Genomic DNA, 15,862 nt, shown 5'->3' with positions numbered 1-15,862 from the left:
GAAAACTATCACGTCTCTGTCTTCGCGACAGCTAAAGGTAACCTCTACACTTTAAGTTACGCCTTCTTTAAGATAATTTTTTTAAGTGCAGGAAAAAATGCAACTAATCCCTTCCCTACCATTGAAGGGGTCCCGGCCTGCCATAAGCAAGGGAAGTGGAAAGACTCCACCAACTAGGGTACTAAAGGCACCTGAGGACAAAATGGATACAAGGGAAATAATCCTGGTGCCTGAGGGGGTGGAATTTGCCAATATCACAACAGATAATATGTTTGAGGTACTGGGTGAGAACGGCCTGGGGTCTGCCTCTGGTTGCGATACCTCGAACTCCACGTCGGCCCCTCTGGTAATATCAGAAATGTAATTTGCTCCCGATCAGCCAAATTTGGCACAGATGTTAGGTGCCCTCTCTTCAGAAATTCGGAGTAAGTTCGCCATTTCAGAGACAAACCAGGCTAAGATCCAAGACTCATGTGAATCCCTACAAGCTAAAACGTCGGCGATCACCGAAAGAATTTTTGCAATAGAGGCCTCAGTAGAAGCATTGAATAAACAAGTGGATCTGAACTGTAAAGAGATTCAGGCATTAAAAAAGGTAGAAAAATGCATGATTAACAAGTTGGAGACACTGGAAAATAATGCCAGACGGAATAACATTAAAATCATGAACATTCCGGAGGGTTCAGAGGGGAAGGACTTTAAGACCTACATCATAAATCTGTTAAGAGACTTTATACTCGCGGTAGATGTTTAGGAATTTGAAATAGACAATCAGAGAATCCACAGATATCCTTTCTCCAAGAACCCAAATAGGAAAAATCCTCGGCGAATCCAGGTTAATTTTAAAATGTATGCTTTAAAGGAGTGGGTACTATCGGAAGCCTTAAAAGCTGGAACCTTCATGAAGGGGGACTGGACTTTCAGGATAAGTTCGGATCTCTCAAGAATTACACAGGACAGACAATGGGAATTGGGTAAATTCATTCCAATTCTAAGATCACTGGGTGCTACGGTACAGTTGAGGTTTCCAGCCTTACTTAGGGTGATGTGGAAAAACAAAATGTTTAATTTCAGAGACCCTAAGGAGTTAGGGACCTTTGTTGAGCACATTAAAGCTCAGGGATAAATTTGCCCAAAACATTGCATGATAAGTACAGTTTGCCGGGTAGGTGGGCGATGGGCTCACATGGGTTATTCCACATCAAACCCCAGGTGGTATAGGAGGGTTCCTGGGGAAGGCGGAGATGGGATACACAAGAATAATGTAATTTTAAGTTTTCACTGGGTGGGGAGAAAAGTAGGGGAAAAAAAAGAAAACGTCCTCATTTACACAGTTTTTTCAAGGAAGTTGTTAATCAGATAGGAATTGTCAGTAACCAGAGTGCGTTCCTTTGGCCCAGAGTTAGGGCACGCTGGCCTGATATAAATGACTGAAACTAGAATTTGTACTTGGAATGTTAATGGCTTAAGGGTCCCAAGTAGGCGTAGGAGGATATTCCAATACTTAAGGAAGGCAGACTTTGATATCATGATTTTGACTCACCTTATACCTGAGGAGTTGGAGCTGGCAGTCGCTAAGCAAAGATGGATAGATGGCTCACTTCATACCAGACAACCCTTTTGCACTAAAGGCGTTGCCTTCATCATCATTATTAAAAAATCTGCCAAAGCTATCTTAGGTTTTTCTAAGTTGGACAATAAGGGGCGGTGGTTTATAACGGGTATAAAAAATACGAAATGAGTGGGTGAATTTGGTGGGATACTATGGTCCAAATATAGACGATGAGCCATCTTTTAGAATGATCTATAACCACTTACTAGAAACCAATTTTCCTATTATCATGGGTGATGACTTTAATGTCCTTCTGAACCCCGCTGTTGATAGGTCCAAGGGGGAAGAGTGATACCTACGAAAATGGGCTCACTGATTAAAATTATTATGGGTAATCTAAATCTTGTAGATATCTAGAGGGTAAAAAATAAGACTATAACTGGCCTCCAAAACTTTACGTTTCATAATAAAAAACATAAATATCATTCTAGAATAGACTATTTCCTGGTAGATTCCAGGTTGATAGAACTGGCCAGTCTAGTTTTCCACATTCCAGAACATCTATCAGATCACTCAGTGGTCCAGATAAATCTAAAATGTTCTAGGTATTCAGAAACCAAAAGATGGACGCTCGATAAGTCATCCTTAACCCCTTGCCCGCTGTCGGAATTTCGCTCCTGTGTGGCACATTCCGATCGCGGGCGTGGTCGTGACGGCTCCCGGCCGTCATCAGCACACGAGCACTGTGTGCCATGACGGACGGGAGCCATCACCAGCACGCAAGGGGTTAAAGATGAGTCAGTGATTGAACAAGTGGAGATGGACACTCTGCTGTTTTTTTAAGTAAATGGTCGGGGTGCCGCTTTGGAGGTAATATGGGATGCCTATAAGGATTATATTCGAGGCAGAATCATTGGCATCTCAGCTAAAATCAATAGGGAAAAAAAGGTAAACATTAAGCTACAGGAAGCAGAAATTCTTAGAGTTTCGCTCAACCAAACAACTAGTCGAAGGTACAAATCTCCCCACACACTCCCCCAGCACCTTGAGACCTCACAGGTGAGTAGTTCGCTCTATAAATCCCCGATTGATTGATAGGCCACCACAGTGGGGGGGAGAGCTTTCTCGCTGACAGCTGCCAATGCGTGGAACTCTCTCCCTGTTTCCCTCTCGGGGCACCAAGAACATTCTGTTTTTCGCAAGTCCCTTAAGTCCTGGTTGTTTCCCAAGAGGCAGGTCTAAGTATGATTTCCGATGTTGTTTGTGGGCGGACCGTACACAGCGCCTTGACACCCTTGGGCTTAGTTTGCGCTATACAAATTGCTCATTCATTCAGTCATTCATTCATTCGAAGGAGTGCAGAACAGAGGGAGGAAAGTCCTGAGCTAGTATCCAAGCGACAAGAAATGGCTGACTATCTTGATAATATTACTAGAAGAAGATGGAAAATTAGCAGACTTGCCAACTATGAATATAGAGAAGGCAGTGGGAAGCTCCTGGCCTGGAAATCTCGAGCTGATCTATCTAGAAATCTGATCAAAGAAAATGAATGTAATTATATTTTAGTACAACTTAAGGTTACCTGAATTTTAAGACGAAAAATGTTATTCAAATATGTTAAAATATTTTTTTAGCTTACAGAAAAATAAAAAATTAAATGTATTTACATTCTTAATTATTTTGAATAATGTAATTTACTTCAACATTATTTCCTGTGGGGTTTTATTTTAAACCTTTACCTCCATTTATTTTCTGTGTGAGGGTGTTGAGGTATCAATGTTTGGCCATGTTTGGTGCTGGACTTACTACTGTTCCATTTTGGCAGTAGTAACTTAATACTCATAAATTTGGCTTCACCCAGTATCAGCAGGTGGACATAGTAAAGTCTACACTTTACAGTCAGATTTTAAGAACAGCCCAAAGTAGTAAAGTTACTCATAAATGTAAGAGTAAATGTCCTAGTAACAAGTCTACATATGTATATTTGACTTTGTGAAAAAGCCCCCAAAAGTACAAAAAGAACCTGCTTGAGAATGTTTTCAAGTTTTTAATAAAATAATCTGGTGCTCTAGCTTTTTAAAAGTGGGTCTGCTAAACATAATGCTTTCTTCTGATATTCTCTGTCAATAGAATATACACTCCATTTCAAGACGCACTTGCTATTTGAATTGGAACCGTGATGTAGTCGTATGTCATAATATCGAAGTTGAAATACAGTCTGGCATAAATATACAAGTTTTGCAAGCCTAATCTAGCTGACATCAAAATGTCAGGGGGTAAGAAACCAACAGATTTGGCGGATAACAGCAAAAATTGATATGGGATACTTAGATTGTTTCCACACTTAAGGTCTCAAATGCAATCCTACAATGTAGTTCAGTAGTTAAAAGGATGCCATAGAGCACCACAGAGCTTGATGATAGACTTTAAATTCTCCACATACTCTTGAAGAGACAGAGGACATACATACGTTTCTGGCATTCTAAAAATGGAATTAGGCAGGATAGGTCCATTGTGGTGCGCTTCCTAGCAAGTATTGTAATAGCACTCAACTATACAGTGACAAAATAAATGGAAAACACAGCACGTAAAATAAATAACAACAAGGAAGTCAAACTGTGCAATACACACTGTAAAACGTACTTATTGTAATTGTGATGAGGAACTTAAAAATATTTGAACTCGCTACTAAAAAGGTAATGTAGTAATTGATAGATGTGCCAAAATAGTTTTTGTTTTTCCAACAATTGGTTTGATAAGATGAATGTATAACTTGTGATAAGACTAGGGGTGGGTTATTGGATATATAAGGACAGATTGCCACTGTTACCAATTTGTCTTTCCAGGTCGGCTGCTTCATCAGGGGTGGCACGTGGAAGTACCCCAGGGTCACTGAAGCTAGTCCGTAGCAGGGTCCCCATCACAAAGAAGAAGAGAATCCCACCGATAACTGGAATAGCAGGTGTGATGTTTACTGCCAAATATGGGCAACTGAAAAAAAACAGAAAATTGCACTATTATTACCCAGCAATGACTGATGTTTTTCTTCTGAGTGTTAAAAACCTTCCTTGCATATTTTCAATTTCAGCCTCGCAGCACACATGCACAAATTACAATTCTACACCAGCAAACACAAAAACAAATCAATTATGAGAGTTATGTACTCTGCTTTTTTTTAATTCACCAAAAGATAAACCACTCAGACACTGCTTTGTTATTTTTTAATGTAAATCAAAAGTCAAAAGTCCTTGGCTAATATTAGGCCCGGGTGCGAAATTCCGCTCAGCTCACAAAGTTTGCGGAAATTTCCCCACTCCACGTTCTGCGCAGTGCGCAGAGTTTTTTCCTCGCTCACACTCGCCAACGTTAAGTTGGGGAGTGCAAGCGAGGAAAATAATACTCCAGACCACCTCCAGGTGAGATTTCTCGACGAGGGCGGTCACGGCTGTTCACTCCCGCTCGCGTTGCGAAACCTTCCGTTCTCGTCGAGCAAGCTGCCACTCGAGTACAACATCTAACCCTCTTGCACTGCGCATGATGCAGGACAAACACCCCGTGCTAAAAATCAGTGTGACCGGCGCGATGTAACAAACTCCGCCGCTTGCGGAACTCCGCGTAGCACTCAAGAGTTATTTGGTCATTTCACGGAGTTCCACATAGGGGAACTCTGTGAACTCCACCCAGGCCTAGTTGATATACCATATGTGTTTAGCTAGGTTTCAGTGCTTCATTTGTACCTCTGATTGTCTGTGGTGGGCAACAGCAGGAATTTTTAGGGACTTGGGCCAGATGTATCAACGCTTTTTGCAATTGAAAACAAGCCGATTTGCAGAACGCAAAAATGCGTTTGGCAATGTATGAAACATTTTGAATTCGCAATATGGGTAATCACAATTATTTGCGATTACCTAAATTGCAAATGCAGTTATCGAATCGCAATTTTCAATTCCCTAAATGCAATTCCTGTAGCTATTGCAAATTGAGAATTAGGGCATGTATGTGTGCCATATGTGTACGCATGCATATTTCAGGGGAGCAACAGGGTGTCCTTTTGGTACCCTTACACCCTTGAAATGGCATGCGCAATTTGCGAGTACCTATTGCCTATTGGGTACTCGCAAATTGCGCATGCAATTTCCATTCATTGCTATGGGCCTCTAGGCCCATAGCAATGAATGGGAAGCCATTCCTAATTTTCGACTTGTAAAGAGTCACAATTAGGGTATGCATGGGAATCCCAAAATGTTTGCAAAAACCTCCATGAATTGCATCTCACGAGTCTATAATAGTGAATCGGTAAAATTCGCTTTTCTAGACTCACAAAACCCAATGTTGATACATCTGGCCCCAAACCTTACTTTTCATCAACAACATTTGACCCCACAGCAAGAGAGATGCAAAAAGTAGGAAAGAAAAAGACAGATAGGGAAACAGTGACAAAGTGAGAAAGAAGGGATGAAAAATCTTGCAAGAGTCAGTAAAAGAGATAGGAAGTGTAGGGTCATGGAAGAAAAATTCATGAAAATAAATGAAGTCAAGGCAGCTGAGTATTTGTCAACCTCAGCATTCAGAAAACAGTGGGCACCTGCATTTTTCACCCAAATTAAACACTGCTGAGTTTCACATGTTCAAAAAAGAGCATTTTAACAACAAACACATTTTTGACAATTAAATGCATGTAAAGATATAATCACTCAGGACATGTCCAGCAACCATGTTTGAAAACACAGAACAGCATTTTCTACAACACAGAATTACCTCGAATACCTCTCTGACAGGCCCTAGTGCAATTTTCAACATACTTGTTTTTATTATATTCCCTTGACACAGACTGACTGGATTAAATGGCAAGTGAGGTGACATTTGGTGACATTCTGTTAAAAGGTTGAGCATTTCTAGGGGCAGATTTACTAAGATTTTATGCAGTTTTTACGTCACGAAAGTGTTTAGCTCTTGAAATAACATGAAAGTAATGCGACCCCCCAAGGTTTCTGACGCTAAGCCCAATTTACTAAAGAAAGTAGACATGGTTTAACGGCACAAAATAGCACACCCTTCAACCAGGCGCTATGAAGCAGAAATGCTTTTTTTCTTCTTTATTTTCTGACTTCCCATGTGTGCTGCACTGTACACCCCACATACAAAGTGGGATTTTTTTAAATTAGACTAAGCATAGTATTACTGAAAGGGTATACTTTTAATACAAAACCTATGCTTGACTCACAGAGACACCCTTGCACTAAGGCGCAAAGGTGTCTCCTTGGCGCACAGCACTTAATTTCAGTGCCAGCGATAGGAAGAGGGGAGGAGAGTGACATATTTCAGTAAATTTGGCACTCTCTACTTCTCACGCAGTGCAGTATTTGCAGCTGCTGCACTGTGCTGTGTGAGAAATTGGTTGATCTGGCCCCTAGTGTCCTTGTTCCAGCCCTTCCTATCCATTTTCTCTCAAATTAATGTCACAGTAAACTTTTGTTTTGTTATTATATTTTGTGGAACTTCATAGACTACATTAAACTTCGCTAACACTTCAAGAAATATTATGTGAGCCAATAATCCTGTTCAGATATGAATTTCATGAATCTAGTGATCCCCCATATATTTCTGCTATGCCCTGCTTGCCAAAGCGTAGTGTGCTGTAATAATGGAAGGACAGCTAGTGGCATTTGGGTGGTGTAGCTTTGAAACTACTTCCTAAGGCAGATGTCTTCAAACTATGGGGCGCGCACCCTGGGGGTCCGTAGCTGCATTCCAAGGAGAGCTCAAATGCCTCAGTAAAGACTTGTAAATCTTGTAAATGAAGATGGCCTGGAAGCACAAACTTATTTATCCGGTTTCCAGGTTTTCTTCATTTTCATGCACCCAAAGGGCATAAAAAAACATGGTAACAGTGAATTTAAGTGCCATGGGCAGAGGTCAGTTAGTGCGGTGGCAGGGTCAATGATCGGCAAACAAAGAACAAAATATTCAGTAGCTGGTTTATTGTATTTTTTGTTTCTTCATGTTATCTGCAAATAAAATAACACACACTGAGGATGAAAAATAAATGCTAATTAATTAGTGGGCAAGGTACTATTACAGGATGAAATCTCAGTTGGTTACTGCAATCACTGCAGATGTCTGTGTGTATGATCAGTGATTGAAAGAATTGAATCCTGCTTGGTGCAGTGGGGAATAGTGACTTTCATTTTTATAGTGCTACTCAGTCGCTGTCTTTGGCAGAAAGCACTGTGAATGTATCATTATTTTAAAATCTCATTACACACAGTATAAGACAGGCAGCAGCAAAATGATTTCAGCCAGATTTCCAAAGACTTTGCTCCAGCTTTTTTTTCACACGAATCTGACAAAATGTGTGCTGGTATTTACAATCTAGGGCAGATCATGATTTTCACTGGATTGTACCCAAGCGTAATGCAAGGCAGTACAGTGCTGCTCTATGGCCCAGATTTACTAATGCTTTGCCAAAGATTTGCATAACTTTTGTAATGAAAACTCGATGCAAAGTGTTATGCTGGGATTTACTATCCAAAGCAATTCAGGATTTGCATTGGATAGTTTTGCAAAGTAACGCAAAGTTTTGCTACATGCTGCCTTGCATTACTTTGCATCAAGGGGGCATTCCATGGGTAGCGCATGCGCGTCTTTACAAAAGGGACATTAGGGCTCCTATTCCTTGCTAGCATTAGTGAAGAGGGAACCTTTGCTGCAGGAGGGACGTGTGGAAGCTATTTTTAAGTCAAGCTAGGGCAGGGAATGGTCTGCTCTGCGGGGCATGCTGTAACCTAGACTATGGCTTCAAGCACCACCCATCTTTTCCATTTGTTCCTGTCTCTGCCATTCATAAATGGCTGCTTTTGTTTGGTCACCATGCTTGATCAGTCCCACCTTTTGGTGGTTTGGACCCTCCACTTAGACTGCCCCTGCTACCTGTGGACTTACACTTTTTAAAATTTACATTCCTTTGTGCACTATTTTGGGGGGGGGGGGGGGGAGTCTGCCTTGGACTTGTGTATCAGCTTAGCACCCGCTTCAGGGACGCCCCGCTTGCATTTTTAAAGGAGTACATTTTTTTATTATAATTTGCACGACTGCGGCAGCACTGCATCGTGTCCGTAGCCACATTTCATGTAGAGCAGGTAGTCATTCACTTCTCCTACATCACCCTTTCTTTAGTCATTAGTCCCTGCCCTTCTCCTCCATTACCTTCGTCCCTCTACTTCCTTTTGCACACCCTGCCTGCCTTATCTGTGCCCTCCTGCTCCAAGCAGTGCAGTCATCGACTGCTTTTATTAGTTACCACTTGCTTTAAGTTGTGCAACTAGGAACATGCTCAAGTGCAACATTCGGAAGCTTCATTATTATTATTCTTAACCGCGTATTTCAACGGAACAGTTAAGCACTTTATTCAGACCCTTTCAGAGTGTAGTGCCCTTGTCCCCGTACCCAGAGCGTTAGGCAGATTCCTAGCAGCCGCATGGTGCGCTGCTGCGTCTATGTGCTATCGCCAAACTCTCCTGAAGTGGGAGGGGCTGCTGTGCAGCCGTATTCCATAACACCAGACTGGAGAGAGCCAGCACTGAGGCAAGCCGGTAGGAGGCTACAGAAAAGCACAGGGAAATGCTGTAATGAATGCATGCTTGTTTGCTTTTCTCTGTTACTGCAGATCAGGCGTTTGAAAGAATACAAACCATCTTTCATCTCCAGGTCACTCTGAATATTTGCAATGAGTGCACACTGAGAAAGTACGGAAGCCGCGCAGTGCTTAATTTGTAAAATATGAAGTGCAGGTGCTCAATTTTTTTTTAGGAGGCCACACCAACTTCTCTCAGCTCCACCCACTTCCACCAATGGCTCCACCCACTTACTCTAGTTACTCCACCCCAGTGCTTAATTTGTCAATAAAAATAAGTGACAGGGCCCTTTTCAGGCAATCACGACAGCCTGCACCACCCATTACCCCTGCGAGCGCTGCCAACAAAGAATAGGGCACCTTTAAAGAGCGAGAAAATGAAAAGATGTGGAGAGAGGTGCAGAAAGAGGAATGAGGGAAATTAGACAACCTGGCCACTGGGCTGGGCCGACAGGCCCCAGAAATTCTCGAGGCTCCTGCACTTAAAATGTTACCAAATAAGCATTGAACACAATGCACCTCATTCGTACCAGATGCAAAATATTGCACCCACGCCAGCTCCTATACCAATGCACCTCAACAGTAAACTTGCTTTAGTCTGCTAATAAAAGCATAGAACTCCCACAGTTAACCCATGGCAGAAACGAACGGTAAAGAAACATAACAACGATGCATGAAGACAGCTCCTAATATCATTTTTCATGCAAGTTTCATAACTTATTCTTGTATTCAGCCTCTCTCATTACCCATAGACTGCAGTGCAAAGTGAGATCGCTTTTGACAATAACATTCACCAATATTCCTTCTCGTTTACAGACCCAAAATGTGTAAACTTTCTTGATGGCTGCAGAAGTAGTCACCAATTAAAATCAGTGCGGCTCATTAAGACTAAGAATATAAATTTAGATAGTAATATAATTAGAGGTAAATATTTGGTCAAAGGGTGAAAACTATACCTCTGAACAAATGCACAGTGCTGCTGTTAATGGGACATGATTATTTTTTACGGACCTTTTCATTATTGCGGTGTCAGGATGGCAGATGCTCCCAGCTGGAGCAGGGCTCTCATTTGCCGCTGAGGACGTAGTACAGAGGACGGGCAAAGTTTAACCAAAGTTTTAGCCATAAAAGAAATCTGTAAGCGGTATGTATGGGGAATGTAGGCTTCTTGGGTGTGAACAAAGAAGAGTGGCAAGCAGCATCACAGACAGACAGTCATTATGTTCTCTGGGGGCGGGGGAGGCCAGGAGCTTGAGAGCCAAGTTAAAGAAATGATCTCGCCTGACTTCCCGTGGTTAATGCCACAGCAAAAACAAAATCATCTAGATACTTCACCATGTCCGCTTTGCTACACATGCCCGCCTGCGAGGCCTACAGCTCCAACTTATTTGAGCAGACACGAGTTGGACAGGTGCTGGCAAGCTGGGAAACCAGCTTCGGCCAGGAGTTCTTGCAGAGGCCGCCGGAGGCTCAAGGGCCGGCGCCTTAACCCACGCCGAGCCCCAGTGGAGGAACCGGTTCTGGGCGCCACGGCGATGGCATGTATGATTTATGATCCAGATATGTGGTATGACATGTTTATGACCCAGATATAATTTATGGGATATTGTGTTGACATGTATATGACCCAGATATGATTTATGATCCCAATAAAACTGCGGCCAACAACCACCACAACAACTACGACCTGGTTGGCTAAGTTATTGGGATGACTGGGGTATTGGTCTTGGGGTAGATACTTACCACGGGATGGGGGAGTGCGGGGGTTATTGCAGAGGCCGCCGGAGGCTCAAGGGCCGGCGCCTTAACCCACGCCGAGCCCCAGTGGAGGAACCGGTTCTGGGCGCCCAGAAGCGGCAGGAAGGCTTAACACCCCACAGGGGAGCATCCTGTTGGCACCAAGGAACCCCCAGCCAATAGGGGGGACAGCATGATACAAACCCCCCAATGGGGGACCAGCTGCACGGAACGGACGAGCAGATGGGGGGGATATAAGCCACCGCTTCCCCCAGATAGCTCCTAATTTTCGTGGAGCGGGGGAAGCGGCGCACCTGAATTTTTTGGACCCACCCACCCACACCTAGGAACCAGCAGTTGTCGCAGTGCTGGACAGCAACACAAGCATTGGCGGAAATTGTCACAACGGATGGCTAAGGAGACACACCAACAGGGCGGTGTGTAGAAGTAGGCCACTCACTTTGGGATGCCGCACGGCAGGGTGAGGTGGCCGGGCCAAGGAGGGGAGTAGCGAACGGAGACGGCGCTCGCGGCCCAGACCCGGCCGGACGGCAGGGCACAAAAAGGTAGCGAGTTGGGCCTAACTCCTTGGAGAAGCTACCCCTCCCTACACGCAAAGGGCGTGGGTGACCAGCCAAATGGCGGTCCCAGAGGTAACACGACAATGAGGACTACCAAGGATCAACGAAAGAACTGGTTTGGTAGGCGTGCCATCTACGAACTGAATGTACCACGATATTGATCTGCACAATATGATGATCGACATGTTTATGACCCAGATATGATTTATGACAATGAAAACGACATGTATGATTTATGACCCAGATATGATTTATGACAATGATGATGACATCTATGATTTATGACCCAGATATGATTTATGAAAATGATGACATGTATGATTTATGACCCAAATATGATTTATGACCACGGCGATGGCATGTATGATTTATGATCCAGATATGTGGTATGACATGTTTATGACCCAGATATAATTTATGGGATATTGTGTTGACATGTATATGACCCAGATATGATTTATGATCCCAATAAAACTGCGGCCAACAACCACCACAACAACTACGACCTGGTTGGCTAAGTTATTGGGATGACTGGGGTATTGGTCTTGGGGTAGATACTTACCACGGGATGGGGGAGTGCGGGGGTTATTGCAAGTGACCCCATAAACAACAAGATGCCAGTTCAGACTGCCTAATAGTTCAGACGGCCGCGCTTAGTGAAGACACTGGATATACATAGTTGGTGCGGAGGCCGGTGGAAGCCTGATCTCAGTAATTATGTTTTTCCCCCTACTTGTGGCTGGCCGCGCTAAATAAAACGAACTTGAACACATGAAGGCGTGCGTACGTGTCTAATCTGCTAGCTTTTGTGTCATCAGGGATATGCTAGGCTGGGCACTGACTTACTTTTTCTCTACGTCGGGAGGGTCGGCAAGAGCCAGCTAGTTAGTGGTGTCCAGCAGATGCAAACCGACTCGGACCTCGCCCACCCACAGCAATACCGTCCACTGGGCATGACACAGGCTGCCTCAGACAGGCAGGCGTGTGTGTTCAAGGCAGTCGGCCGTGGTCCAGTTAGCCGCTGGTTACGCACGCCTTCCAGACACTGTCCTGGGCTGGATAGCAGTTTGCTGTGGACGGTGGTTATGCTGGGGCGCGAGTGGTCATGTGTCGAAATCTGCATGCGCTGCGCGTACAGCGGCCCCTGCCCTACCCCCCTATCAGAACATTCAGAACCTAAATCCAGCCCACCCCTGGCGCCCCAGTCAGACAGACAGTACTGCTGCTGCCAGTGTACTGGTCCTGCGCCCGCCCACCATCTTCAAGCAACGAGAAAGGTGCGCCGCGCACGCACACTCACAGTGACTCTGAGTGCAGTGAACGTGCACAGCCCACTCACTGTTGTGTGAATTAAGAACTTAAGAACTAAGAAGTAAGCATGAAGAAGGGCTAAGGCCGCCATGATAATCACAAGAGCGCGCGCGCCACCAATGATTTCTTCTCTCTTGGACGGCACCGTGCGCGGTGCGCGGCAGGCAGGCAGCTAATTCAGAAGAGAAGTTGTGTTAGTAGTCATGATCTCACACACAGCCGCCCGCAACAGTACCACAATCATTATAAATCGTCCGCTCCTGTGACCTGCATGATGATTGACAAGCTGAGTACACAGAGTGCTCTTGCGGTAAATAAAATGCTAAGAAACATCAATGACGCACGGGCGAGATGAGTAGACCCGGCCCTGTCAATTAAGTGCCGGTGCTAAGCACCGGAAAGCACCGGCACAAATGTTATCTTTTCAAAAAATGAAATGTTTTTATGTGCCCACCCCCTTTAAACAATACACAATATCACTTTTTTCATGTGCAGCTGCCTCATAAGAAGCACAAGTACGGCCAATTTCATTCTTGAACAACATTTATCTCTACTGCGCGAATTTACTTTATCTTGATTTTAATCATTTTAGACAAAAGCTTTAACAAGCCTTCTTAGGTCTGTGATGATTTCAAAATAACACGTTCTCAATAACAGCTCCTTTATATGGAAACACTGAGAGGCAACGCATGTTGTAGCATGGTGAAAAGAGAACATTACAGGAATGGTACACCAAATACCCCTTCGCAGAAAGTCCCCTAGCGGGGGGAAGAGAAAAGCACGCATAGTAAATTAGTGTAATCGAAGCAAAGTGATGAGCCTGATCGTTGTGATCGGGCGCTGCTTTTCCTGTGTAATGTGTGACGCACATAAAAAGTATATTCTGAGAAGCGCATCCCGGTGTAAGTACCGCGGCTCTGACCAAAAATTTCCGCAGGAGTGATAGAAATGGCCTAAAATAATTACTCCTTTTACAACCGGTGCCTAGAGACCCATCTGTTTGTAGAGCGCCATAAAAATAAATAAATAAAGATGAATTAACGACTGTACTCATCTACAAACATTTTGTGATTTACGATTTAAAACCAATTAAATCCCTAAACCATATGCTTCTAACTTATAACACATTTAGGCTTTAAAATATAGGCTTTTCATTTTATTATGAAGAATATTGCAATGCAAAGATGGATGACTGTTATCTGACTGTCAGCTATTACACTGAAGGTCTCTAAATCGGATCCATCTAGAACAAACTAGGCAACATGCCAATATACAGAAAGCCCAATAAATGGCTCACGCAGTGCAGATTTTGCACATTCGTGTTATGTAAATCCTGTCAAATGTTAGTTTCCCACTGGTACCATCAACTCTTGCTGATGGGTGAATTTTTTTGAAGGTTTATAATGACCCACTATTTCAGTTGCTACATTTGAAACTTTGCACACGACTGATGTAATATACCATTAAAAAAAAACCTGGATCACACATTCTGCAGAAAATAATAGAACAAGGGAAGGCTGCAAGATTTCCACATTTCCATTCTTGGGTTTAAGGCATAGCAATATGCCCATATATGTATGCAAATTTGCAAATATGTATATACTGATGTATACACTGCACAAGCGAATATTTGCTATTTTTCCAAACAATTCAAAGAAAAAAATAGACAAAAGACATTATCATTTACAACACCAATAGCTCAAAATCTTGTCAATGTGAGATCTATTGCATTGCAAATGCTTGTTTTCTGAAAGGGATTGAGAGCCTGTGTCAAGACTGGAATGTTGCGGCTCACAACTCCCCCAATTTAGAGAGCAATGTTTGTTGATCAATTTCTGTTTTTGTTTCAAGCATTTATTCTTTTGTAAGTCACACATTACTGTAGATTATGAGCAACAGAAAAGGTAACACAGAAATGGTTGGACAAGCCCAAACCCTTGCTCTCAATCTTACCCCGCCACTGCCAGTCCTGCCATAAAGTTTTGGAGGGGGTCCGACTTCAAAATATTTAGCTTATGGGGCTCAGAGCCACAAAGTTTGAAGACCTCTGTCCTAAGGAGAGGATTAATGTCTATCTGTTAGAAGCCTAATGCACTTCAGTTAGCGCTATCTGGTTCCTGAAGTACCCAGCCACATGACGGAACCCAATTTTATTTCATAACACTTTATAACCGCCAGTGAAAAGAGACATATATTTAAAAACAAAAGGCATTTGCAATGCAAAAACAACTCGGTGCATATTATTTATACATCAATTCTTCATCCACAGACAATTTAAATTATAACTGGGTCTAGACGATTAATGCACTGGTGATAGGAGGAAGCTTACATTTTTAGCAACAAATGAGTTTGTGTGCTAACATTCCATAGTTTTTTTTCCAACCTGGATCTTCTATTTCATTGTTTGCGTTTCTAGAACAAGGTGTTGCGCACAAATGATGCTACTGCAGATAACTAGAATCAGTCGAACACGAGGTACGAATTGCCTGGTTTAAGATAAATAGCAATTGCGGCTTAAGAGCCCTCAAGTCACACAGGTCAGAATCTGGAATGTTTGCCTGAGCTACACTTAAATGAAGTCTCCAAGTCAAACGTAGATTCTCCTAAGTACGAGTTTATTTATTTATAAAGTTTACTGTAGCGCGAACTCGACCCGTTGAGGGTATCAGAGCGTTTTACAGAACGTACATCACAGGAAAAGGCGAGAGCTAGTCACATAGTTATTAAAGATTACGGAAAGTTGTGCGTTATACGTCTCTGAAATATACAAACTGCATCACTCTTTGAATATCTATACAAAGGCGACGACAAACCATCTCCCGAGAAACACATACTTTTCAGTCAAGTACCGAGGTCAGGGTTCCTAACACCGGTCCCGAGGCTGCAAGGTCAGCAGCGACCTACTACACCCAACGGTCGAGGGTAGGCTATCCAGACACAACGCCCAGTGAACTGGGGCTGCTAAATACCTTTGTAAGTGACTGAGGTGAATATAAATGCCTCCTTGCTGTATGGTTCAGAAGAGTATACACGATTTCGGGATGAAAA

General features: G+C 43.2%; 1 protein-coding gene across 2 annotated transcripts in view; it reads right to left on the bottom strand.

Moving 5' to 3' along the window:
* ZDHHC14 (zDHHC palmitoyltransferase 14) overlaps positions 1-15,862 on the bottom strand; it is a 527,275-nt gene that overhangs the window by 245,653 nt on the left and 265,760 nt on the right. For both annotated transcript variants that reach the window (XM_086927312.1, XM_086927311.1), the window contains exon 2: positions 4,383-4,543. In XM_086927312.1, coding sequence (XP_086783438.1) covers positions 4,383-4,543 — 161 coding nt within the window. The remainder of the gene's footprint in view (positions 1-4,382; positions 4,544-15,862) is intronic.

Source organism: Lissotriton vulgaris, chromosome 6 (genome assembly GCF_964263255.1).
Source record: "Lissotriton vulgaris chromosome 6, aLisVul1.2, whole genome shotgun sequence".
Taxonomy (NCBI): Eukaryota; Metazoa; Chordata; class Amphibia; order Caudata; family Salamandridae; genus Lissotriton; species Lissotriton vulgaris.
Note: the sequence above shows the minus strand (reverse complement) of the source record. Positions and strands in the feature narration are given on the sequence as shown.